At 40.4% G+C, this 11,588-nt stretch overlaps 1 protein-coding gene across 2 annotated transcripts in view; it reads left to right on the top strand.

Moving 5' to 3' along the window:
• The window catches only part of F5 (coagulation factor V), a 36,811-nt gene extending 25,950 nt beyond the window's left edge, over nucleotides 1-10,861 (top strand). For both annotated transcript variants that reach the window (XM_010396026.4, XM_019283751.3), the window contains 11 exons: nucleotides 136-372; nucleotides 858-1,068; nucleotides 1,866-2,045; nucleotides 3,134-3,250; nucleotides 3,700-3,771; nucleotides 4,507-4,598; nucleotides 5,882-6,037; nucleotides 6,881-7,025; nucleotides 7,182-7,330; nucleotides 8,107-8,289; nucleotides 9,089-10,861. In XM_010396026.4, coding sequence (XP_010394328.3) covers nucleotides 136-372; nucleotides 858-1,068; nucleotides 1,866-2,045; nucleotides 3,134-3,250; nucleotides 3,700-3,771; nucleotides 4,507-4,598; nucleotides 5,882-6,037; nucleotides 6,881-7,025; nucleotides 7,182-7,330; nucleotides 8,107-8,289; nucleotides 9,089-9,277 — 1,731 coding nt within the window. In that variant the 3' untranslated portion in view covers nucleotides 9,278-10,861. The remainder of the gene's footprint in view (nucleotides 1-135; nucleotides 373-857; nucleotides 1,069-1,865; nucleotides 2,046-3,133; nucleotides 3,251-3,699; nucleotides 3,772-4,506; nucleotides 4,599-5,881; nucleotides 6,038-6,880; nucleotides 7,026-7,181; nucleotides 7,331-8,106; nucleotides 8,290-9,088) is intronic.
• Nucleotides 10,862-11,588: the final 727 nt, after the last annotated feature.

Consider the following 11,588-nt stretch of genomic DNA (forward strand, 5'->3'; position numbering starts at 1 on the left):
TGGCTTTTCCATGTACAGCATAGCCTGTAATCTTTATACAAATCTTGACCCTGGTTTGAGGTCATGGGAACATTGTATGTGGTGAGTTTGGTTTAGGCCTGAGTTTGCTGAACAGAATCTATTTTATTTTTTCAGGTTCATTTTAAGAATCTGGCATCCAGACCATATTCCCTCCATGCCCATGGAGTCCTCTATGAAAAGTCCTCTGAGGGAAGCACTTATGATGATGAATCTACTGCTTGGTTTAAGGAAGATGATGAAGTTCAGCCCAATAACAGCTACATATATGTATGGTATGCAAACAGGCGATCAGGCCCGGTGCAGTCAGGAGCAGCTTGTCGGTCCTGGATCTACTACTCTGATTCAAACATGGTAAGGGAATAAAAATAGAAGTGGTGTTGCTGGGATTGATCACAGAATCATAGAAACACTTGTGTAGGAAGGCATCACTAGAGTTCATCCAGTCCACCACTGCAACTCAAGCAGGGTTGGCTGAAGTAGTTTGTCCAGGACCATGTTCGGTTGGGGTTTGTGTATCTCCAAATGATGTATGGCTGTAGAAATGCAAGCTGCAGAACACATTTTTGGATAGCTGTCCTTTCTTTTGGGCTCAATGTTCCCACCTGACATTTAATCTCTTGCACTCAGTTAAGGCAGGACATAAGCTATGGAACAATTCGAATTGAGCAACTCTGGTAGACTGATCAGAGGAGAGTAAAGGTAGAAGGGAACAATAATTCTGGGACCTGCTTTAGATTTTTAGGGCCTGATGCATTCCTGCAGAATGCTGTGGGGGGTTTTTTACATGTTTTGGGAAATGCACTTCTATCTTTAATATGAATTTTATTACCTTCTAGGAGAAAGACATTCAGTCTGGTTTGATTGGGCCAATACTGATCTGTGAAAAAGGAGCCTTCAGCAAATCAAACAGCAGCAGGATATCTACTCGAGACTTTTTCTTGCTTTTTATGGTCTTTGATGAAGAGAAAAGCTGGTACTTTGACAAGCATTCTGGAAGGCCTTGTAATGAGAAGACACAAGAAATGCACCAGTGCCACAAATTCTATGGTATTTATTTCATTTTGCCAAATATTCAGTTTATTGGGGTAGAGGGCAAGATGTCAGGGAAGGTATCTCACCTCACAATTCTTTTCAACATGCATAAATCCCACACATTAGTTATGTGAATTTTTTTGTAGTTATCCATTGTACCCATAATAGTCATGGGTTTGCACATAAAAATTAGCAACGACTGGAAATTTGCTATTAAAATGAATAAAGGACATATTAGACTGAAACTTTCAACAGAAAACTTCTCTCTTGCATTCACATACATATCCCCTCCATATTGAAAGAAAAAAATGAAAAAAGAAACAAAAAAAGTCTTGTTTACATTAGGAAGCTAGTACCCTGACAACTTTTTGCAAGAAATTTGAAAATATTTTGATAATTTGACAAATCAGGTAGTTCTATTGAGGAATTTGAAGCATCTGTACAACAGCCCTTCATATACCTCTCTGTGGCTGTAGAGGTATGTTGGTTGTGACTGTGTGCCTGTGGAAGTGGGAGCTGCAGAAATTGTTTTGGATTGCTGTTCTTTCTTTTGGGCCTGATTTAAATCTTTTTGTTTTCCTGGTTGCCGTATGTTGCTAGCAAGCTGTGCTCAAATCTTCTGGTGAGGTCCCTGGATTTTCTGAATTGATGTGCACAGACCATAAAGTGTGCTGCACTTTAAATTGGAATAAATGATGTTTTTCCCAAGCATATTACTTCATTAAATATTTTGCTAATTTCAATAATACATTCTAGCACTTTGAGACCAGTTTTGTGAGCAGTTTTTCTGACTAACAATCTTTTTTTTTCAGCCATTAATGGGATTACCTATAATTTGCAAGGCTTGAGGATGTATGAAGGTGAAACAGTCCGATGGCACCTGCTGAATATGGGTGGGCCAAAAGACATTCATGTTGTTCATTTTCATGGACAGACCTTCATAGAACAAGGAGAGCCAGGGCACCAGCTTGGTACATACACCCTTCTCCCAGGTAAGCATCAGAGCAGAGTAAGTTCTGAGGGGTGACCATTGCAGTCTGTCGTTGTCATACCAATGTAAAGGTCTCCATATGGTGAGAGTTTGGGGATTTTAATGGCAGGGGAAGTGTGATACAGAACAGAAAGAACAACTGTGAGCCCTAGGGGAATTCTTGTGCCCAGGGAGAAAGGAAATAGGCTATAGGTATTCATTAGAGTAGAGGATGAAGTCCTTTGCCCCATGGCTGTCAGCAGAGCCAGTGTACATTAACATCACTTATGAAGCCTATATTGCCAGCTACAAGAGTTCAAGAAAAAAAAAGACAACAAGGAGATGAAAATAATGGGATTGACTTGGAGCAATAGGATTTTGTTTTAGTGAACATTAGGCATATTTTATTCACTATTTTATTTGATTATTTTTAAGGTAGTGCTTTTCACTGTGAAATCTACATATTTTTGTTTAAATGGGAGCCAGAATTAGCTGGAATTACCTGAAGAATTGTCTGGAGTAACTAGGAATATAAGAAAAGCAATGAGAACATGTCCTGTACTTTCTAAAAAGTGCAGCAAGCAACTGAAACCATATCTGCATCCTGCTCAACCCTTGGCACTCCTGGGGCATGCAGAAAGTGAGGGGAGGACCCATATATCTAATTTTCCTACCTCTACTTTTGGCTTCTTTACATCCATCCTTTTCCTTACTTGATCAACATACTGGCACAGCAGGAGTAAGAATAACCAGCACTACAGAATTAACATCCCTGAATTATATAATAAACACTGTTCACTACACTGTTCAGCACTGTAGTTAATGTGCAGACATTTGTTGTTACATACAGGCATCCAAGGTTTTGTACTTTGCTCCATCAGCAAAGGCTGGGTTTTGATCTGGCCACTTGATTCCAATCTCAGACTCCAGCTAGAGCTAGCTTGCTAATAAAAAAATCATTGAGATGGTGGAAGTTACTGCTCTTGCTGCACTGTGTATTTAAGTTTTCTGGATTAGGTCATAGGAAGGTCTTTGTTAGAAAATTTAGCCTTGCTGACATCAACCTTGTAATGCCAATGTTTCTGATACATTTCTCTTCCTTTTTTCAAGGCTCATTTAGAACAATTGAAATGAAACCACAGAGACCTGGCTGGTGGCTTTTAGACACTGAAGTGGGAGAATACCAGCAAGCAGGAATGCAGGCATCCTATTTGGTTATAGAGAAAGGTATGAACTAGAGTGGTTTTTGGCTGGGAAAGTCAAGCTATGAAGTTTTCTCCATGCTTTTGGGATCACTGAAAATAAATTTGGGAGATTGTTCTGTAAAAAAAACAACAGAGGAAATTATCTGTATTCAAGGACATGGTGGAGTGGTTACTGTAAATTTGTTCTAGAAAAAAAATTTTTAGGTTCCAGCAATGCTAGCTTTGAATTATTTAGCATACTATCTTTATTCCTTTAGCATGCTAGCTTTGAATTTGAGGTTTCCCTACAGTGACCAGTGGATTAATCTGTTGAGAGAAATTGCAAAGATTAATTTAGACTTCCCTGGGAAGGGAGTGGTGTTACAGAATTACTAGGAATTGTTCTGAGTGATGTTGTCTTAGATTTCACCAGAATATATATTAGAATAGCCTTCATTTTCTTAAACAACAAACTTACTGTGCTCCCTTTAGAGTGCAGGATTCCAATGGGTCTGGAAAGTGGAGTTATACTCGATTCGCAGATCGATGCTTCACATCACATAGGTGAGTTTATCCTTGAAAAGGTCCATGCATGCTCCTGAACACCCCCAGCAAAGTGTTGCAGTTCTGTATTCTTTTGGCATCACCTGTGTCTTTCAAGATCAGTTCAGCAGTGGATCAGCTGTCAGGCTAAAAATCTCTCCAATGCTGCAAGCAGAGACTGGGAGCTGTGTTAGGTAGCAATCATCATGGTATTTTAAGTGTCACAGGTCTGCTATTAGTATCACAAGCTAGTAAGACTTAATTTTTTGTGAATTTGATTTTCTTTCTTTCGTTCCTGACAGAGTTCTGTGAAGGCTTGAAAGCTGTTTTGCCATATATATTCTCTATCAGTTTTTAACTTGCAAACCTTGTTTTGCAGAGAGGAGTTCTCTTCCATGAATGTAGAGCACATTTTGTGTCCGATCCTGCTGGAGGCCAAAACTTGTTTAGCAAACTCTAGACCCTGGTGCCAAATTCCAAATTATACTTAGCAGACAGTATATTACATAAAAGGCTGTTATTTTTGTCATTCTGCCAACTCCAAAGTTTTGCAGGGTACAGATGACTTTCAGTTGCTGACCATGTCCAAATTATCCTATAATATAATTTTAGAGTCTCTTCTTGGTTTTTTTCCCTTTTTCTTTGTCCTTGGCGGGGGGGGGGGGAGGGAAATAAGGTACTCAAAGCTAATGACAGCCTCAATTTATGTTTTTTCAATACCTCTTAATTCTTGCTTCATTCATATTTCCTCTGTAGACTATTGGGAACCTAAGTTAGCCCGATTAAACAATTATGGAACATACAATGCTTGGAGTACTATAATGAAGGAAGAACTCCCTTGGATCCAGGTACAGTACAACATCATGGAGTTACGATTTTCCTACAGCTTATTTTAGAAGGTCAGGCTGCACTTGTCACTGAAAGGACTGCTGGGGAAAACTGAAAAGATGTGGCAAGATTGGTGATGCCATAAACTGTTCTTCTTCCCTGGGGTAACCCAGTCTCTGCTGCTGTTGAGGCTCATTGACTGGACAGTTACCCTCACAATTCAGATTATTCCATTTTGTAGGCAAATGGAGTCATTCTTTCTACTGCTTTCTTTTTCCTTTGTCTACCTAACAGTACATATTTATATGCATGTGTTTCTTGAGTGATCATTTAAAGTGTAATATCCTCAAGCTTTGCTTCAGATAATTTTTTGCTTTGTTTGTATGCTGCCATGTCCCACTTGACACAGCTCAGCTGGCTTCACAGGGAAACTAAGCTTATAATTATGTCTTCAAGCACTACATCATTCAGTCACCCCACTTCTGTGGTTTTTTCCATCCCAGTGACTTTTGCATCACATGGCAAATTCGCACCCAAATTTAGAGAGGATAGTTGATTTCTTATACATCTCATTAAAATTGGTTGGAAGACAAAAAAGACTCAAGTTCAGCAGGTGGCTGTTGTGTTTGGCTTGCTAACATTTGACATACTAGCAAGTTAGTGGAAGTGGAGTGAGAAGGTTGGGAGATCTGATGTGGAACTGGAAATAACATTGGGAAGAGAAAGAATTTAACAGGGGGCTGGGGTAGTGAGAAGCTGAGGTTACTGAAGTGAAGCATGCAGAAGTGAGGAGGGCATGTCCCAAAGAATGAGTTTCACTGCTGATAAGAATACCTTCCAGATTTGTTTTTATGTGCTAAGTGCTTAGATATGATATCAGCAACAATGGTGGCTTTTCAGCACTTCAGAATGTCATATGCCTTTCTGCAGCTTAGGTATCCAAAATTAGAGGTGGCTTATAAAAGTGTGAGCTTTTAATTTCTCTGTGCTCCTTTGGCCTCTCTGTAAAATGGGGCGGGGGGAGTTGTGCCTACCACAGACACACAGATACTTTTGAGGTGCCTTTGTGGGGCAGTGCTGAACCCTTTAAGGTGCCCTCTGAAATTAAATGCACACAGAAATACACAAATGAAATGAGAGTGAGAGGGCATTAATTTGGACTCTGGTATCTGGTATTCCTTTAGAGAGTGTTAGTGTTGTGGGTGTTAAAATGCAGGGCTCAAAGCTGCTGTGTAAATGCCAAAGAATTATATGGATTTTGCTGTGCATTATTGACTTTATAAATGCTCTTTGCTGTTGCTAGGTGGACTTCCGAAGACAAGTTCTGCTCACTGGGATACAGACACAGGGAGCCAAGCAGTTTTTAAGGTCCTTGTACATCCAGAAGTATTTTCTTGTTTACAGCAAAGACAAGCGGACGTGGAACACCTTCAAAGGAGACAGCTCACCAACAGGAAAGGTCTGTCTGTGCCATAGGGGCAACAGCCTAGGCAGCATCCCTGAGTGATGCACTGAGTTTTGTTTAATGTTAAGAAAAAGTGGAAAATATTATGGCCTTTAGAGCCTTAGTAGGTACAGCTTGAAGCCCCAAAGGGCATTAACCAAACTAATAAAATTCAGACTAGAAGACAAATTCTAAGGGGAGGAACTACCTCAACTGGGGTTTGGATTGGCCTTGTGACCTTGACTTTGCAGGGTCTGGTTTTCTCATAGGCATCTCTCCCTACTATTATTTCCTAAGCCCTTGGCTGCTTTTTTGAAGGAAGCAGGAAGCTGAACTAAAAATCAGGCCCTTACCTCATTTGGTGTTAGATTCTGCTTCTCATCCCTCCCTTTCATCTGTCCCAGGAGTTGAATGTTGAACTGTCTGAATTGCCTGCAGAAGGCCTGTGTGGTGAGTGTGGTTGTACCCTGAGAGGTTCATCTTATGCCCAGCTGCTCCAGCCCCACCTCTTACAGCTCCCTTCAGTTTACCCTGAGGTTTCTGTGGTACAACTCCCAAATTGAAAACTTGTTGTCTTTTACCTCTCCTTTTGCTTCTTTGCTTATGTTTTCTAACAGACCTACATTAAAAAAGGTTGCTTATTTAAACTGAGACCTTCAGACACTTCCAAATATGCTAAGATGGGACCATGAGATATTTCAAGTGGCCCTGCGGCATAGGGTGTGCTATCAGTGTGGATGGGGATAAGGGCATAAAAAAGACTACATTTGTAACAGAGCAGGCTTTCAGCATCCAAGCTTGTGCTTGCATTAAACTAATTATATGTGGATTTTTTTCTTTCTTTTTCTTTTTTAACAGATTTTTGAAGGTAATTCCAATGCCTATGAGATAAAAGAGAACATCATTGATCCCCCTATTATTGCTAGGTACATCAGACTCTACCCCACTGAGGTGTACAACAGGCCTACTCTTCGCATGGAGCTTCTGGGCTGTGAAGTGGATGGTAAGAATTGGTCAAGTGCTGATGCTTCCATTCTGACAAATTTTTTACCTCATACTTTAAATGAAGCTAAAGCTGTGGATCTTCTCATTCCAACGTTGTTGCTTTCACTGTGGCTACTTGGATGTATGGGAGATGACATGGTGCTCCTCTCAATAGGTTGCTCTTTGCCACTTGGAATGGAAAGTGGAGAGATCAAGAATACCCAGATAACAGCCTCATCTGCTAAGACATCCTGGTTTAACACATGGGATGCTTCATTTGCTCGTCTCAATCAGAAGGGAAAGATGAATGCCTGGCGAGCCAAGGTAACGAGAGAAACAGGGAAGGCAGCAGGGGACAGCTGGTTAATAGATTCTTGCTGTCTTTGTGATCATGGTGCTTCCTGCATGCTCTGTCCAGTGCCAAGTGCGATAGGGTCACTTCACAACCATCCTTTGGGAAAAGCACCACTCAGTTCTTCAGCAGGGAACTTACTAAGCTTCTGACAACAGCAGTGAAATCATACTTTGAGAGATGGATTGTGTCCTCTGGGCCACAGGCTGCAAAACTTCTCTGTGGAAATAGCCTGTTTAATTTCAGGAGATGAGTGCAACTTGGATATTTGTCTCAAGGGGGTTAAAGTAACCTGTTCTGGGTTGGCTTATAGGCAGTGCAGCCTAGTGGATCTGGGGGTGGTGACCTTCAGCAAGGCATGTGAGCTTCTGTGTCTTCAAAATGGAGCTGCATTTCCTCACAAAGCACCTTGAGATTTGCTAGAAGCTGCTCTTTTGTATGAGCATTTGGTATTAGAATTAAGTATTATGTTTTAATACTGGAGGTAAATCTCTATTATTTTTCATTATGTATTGGAAATTAAAGTGTAAATTTTAAGATTCCAAATACACTACCTGGAGTGATGAAGTTAATTATATAGGTCACTAAGAATGCTTGTGACTTGCCTCAGCTTTACTCTTCTGGACTTTTTGATAGAGTTTTGATGTATTTTGATACAGTTTTAACTACCTGTAAACAAGATTTTTGGCTTAAGCAAATACAGACATAGACATGTTTGCTAATGGAAAAACTTTTATATCAATTGTAGTTCAACAACAACCAACAGTGGCTGCAAATTGATCTCCTCACAGTTAAGAAGATCACTGCTATTGCTACACAGGGGGTCACATCCATGTCAGCTGAATACTTTGTGAAAACCTATGTTCTTCTGTACAGCGACAACGGCTCCGAGTGGAAATCCTACACAGAGGGTTCAAGCTCAGTGCCAAAGGTATCACTGTCAGCTCAGGCAATGGTATTGTTGCTTGGTTTTAGGTGCTAGACACAGTCAAGGCTCAAAAGGCAGAATGCCCAGCCAAATTGATATTCTCACAGGGCTTTAAAGTGCTAGGGAGCTGCGGTTACTACAGATAATGTCACAGTATCCATCTGATTTTAGTGATCATAATTAATCATAATACAAGGAAAGAACACCGTATCTGCAGAGAATGCAGCCAACGTTGTGATAAAAGGAGCTGACACAGTTTGTAAAGGAGGACATTTAATTTGAATGCACAAGGACATTTAATTTGAGTGAACAGTGGATTCCCCAGGGCCTCTTTTAGCTTTTTTATTTCTGCCCTGATTGTTTAAGTGAAATTAATGTTAGTGAGCAGTATTGGCTATAGCAGAGCTGGGGAACTTTAGGTACCCACAGAGCAGACACAGTACTTTGTATTTTTTCCTGTATGACCTTACACCAACCTAACCCACAAGGGGTATTAGCAGCGGTAAAATAAGGGAAGTTTGGGAGTTTGGTCTGTTAGAAATTAGAATGGCAAATTTTCTGCTGTGGATGGAAACAGGGGCTGTTTAATCCATTCAGACTGCTATTGCTGGCCTGAGCTACTTTTAACCCAGCACATTAGGAGGAAACTTGATGTGGTCTTGTTTAAAACAAGAAATGAGCCAGTCCATCTACCCTGGGTAGATGGTGGCTCATTTAAAACAGCTTGGAACTGTTTTAAAGAGAAAATGCAGGGTTTTTTTCAAGTGCCACCTTTTAACTAATTGTGTTTATGTATTTGCAGGTTTTCTTGGGTAATGAAAACAGCGACGGGCATGTCAAGAATTTTTTTAACCCACCCATCCTGTCCAGGTTCATCCGCATTGTTCCAAAAACCTGGTACCGTGGGATTGCCCTTCGGGTAGAACTCTATGGCTGTGATTTTGGTGGGGGTCTGGCTGTGAAAAGGACTGACGAGTCTGGGAGCTCTTAACCTGCCAGCAGTCATCATGCAGAACAACATGTTGTTTAAGAAACCCTTAAAACAGTCATGCTTAGTAGTTTGGATGTGTGCTTCATCAAAGGAACATAATGTTTTACCAGCGGGATTGAGAAATTTCTCTGGCAGGTGTTTCATTCCTACGAATGCACACTTTAGAAAACAGCTTCTTTTCTCTGGGAAGAAATGGTAGTTCCTTCTGATTAGTATTATCACTTCTTCATTATAACCAGTACTCTGTCTTACTTTTTACTTAATTTTAAGTTCCAAATCCCTAGGAATGGAGACTCTGGCCTTGATCCTGAGCCCTGACTATCTCCATTTGGTAATGCTTTTGCAGCACAGCTGAGGAATAGAAAGCTATAGCAGGTGGATGTTCTCCATACATAAGACTGAGAGGGAAAACCAGCGCAGATCTGGAGCTGTAGTGCTGCATTCCAGCAGTGCCTTGGTGAGAAATGATTGTAGGGGTGACCTCTCCTCCACATGTCTTTCATCTACACTGTGGCAAAGGCAGGACATGTCTCAGCATTGAGGTATGTGCAACCCCTTCTCAGAGAATGTGTGTTGGCATTGTTGGTTTGGTTCTTGCATACCCAGCACACATGAAATGCAGTGGATTTCACATAATTCATCTTCAGTGCCCTGGCAAGGGGAAAGGGAGTCAGCAGTACCTTCCATCCCAGAAATAAGAAGGCAAGTGATTTAACCTGGCAGGTCATGGAACAGCAATGGGAGAACCAAAATGAGAATTCAGAACTCCTGATGCTCAGTCCCATACACACATTTAGACTGTTGTGACAGGGAGCTGCCTGGATTAGGAAAGCTTTGAGAACTGCAGCTGTACAGTAACAGTACAGCCTGGAGGTGGCAGAGGAGGATTAGATGAAACTGGGTAACAGAAACATCTGCATCTTCTCTTATGATTTAACTGTGTTTTCACTAATGGAAATACTCTTGTGCATAGATTTTACATGGATTTTTCCCAGGATGACTACATCTGAAAATAGATACACAGTCCATGAATTCATTGTTCCAGCAGAATTTTAGCTAAGCTTTCAGTAGTGTTCTGGGCTTCTATCCTGTAAATTGTTTCATTGCACCACTTCACTTATCACACTAGGTACCATTCAGGAGGCTGGATTTTTAAAGTAGTTTGTCTTTGAACCTTGGATGGTGTTATCTAGTTTTATTTCAGTAGTTTTTCATTTCTTTCTCTTACAGAACATTCATTTTAAAGAGAAGGTATAGAACAGGAGTGAAAAGAGTGTAAAAACTAAACAAATATTTTCTTTTTTTCTTTTTTTATTTTTTGCTATGTCACAAACTGTTGTAATTTTCCACTGGAAAATAAAGTTAGTATTGTAGCATGAAATGCATCAACATTTTCTTTTGTATATTTGCCTCTACAGTAGTGGCTCTGGTAATGTTGAAATTTTGCAACAGGAAAGTAAAATTTTTAGTGCTAATTAGAATTAATTTCAAATGGTGAAACAGTATGAATAATTGCTACATCTTTGAAGATGAGTTTCTTAGTATTTTGTAATGGTGTAATAAATATTATTTATTTTTGTCTGACACAGCTGTGAAATTGCAACACAAGCCATATTCACTAAAAAAAAAAGAAATGTAAACTTCAGAATGAGGTTTTACCTTGGAAAACAGTTAATACGTGCTTCTTAATTTCAGCAGAACCAGGTTTTTATGTAATAAGTGTGAAATAATTTGTTTTTAAGAAGGCAGTGATCTTTAATGTTCTAAATAAGTAATTAGTTCTTTATGTATACACGCACACACACATGTATAATTCTATGTAAAGTTACATAAATGCAAAACTGATTGCAGGAGCATGACTCAGTACATCTGCATCAATTTTACAAGTTGAAGATTCTGCTTCTACTTACTAATGAACAGTACTTTGGTTAGCTGGGGTCAGCTGTCCTGCTTGCATCTCCTCCCCAGCCCCTTGTCCATGCCCACCCTACTCACTGGCAGGGCAGAGAGGCAAAAAGCAAAGGCCTTGATACTGTACAAACACTGTTCAGTGCCACCTAAAACACTCCTGTGTGGTTATCACTGTCCTAGTCACAAATCTAAGCCACAACACCCTATGGGCTGCTATGATGGGAATTAACCCTATTCCACTGGTGTTCCAGCCTGTCCAGTAGAGCAGCAATGTCTGGGCCCTGTGCCAACCCACACATGTAGCCATTGCTGATAACAAAATGTTCCCTTGCACAGCAGAGTAAGATGATAAGGGCTACAATAACAGCAAAAGTCCAAAACAGTCACTAACACGCCAGAC

The sequence above is a fragment of the Corvus cornix genome, chromosome 1 (assembly GCF_000738735.6).
Source record: "Corvus cornix cornix isolate S_Up_H32 chromosome 1, ASM73873v5, whole genome shotgun sequence".
Lineage (NCBI taxonomy): Eukaryota > Metazoa > Chordata > Aves > Passeriformes > Corvidae > Corvus > Corvus cornix.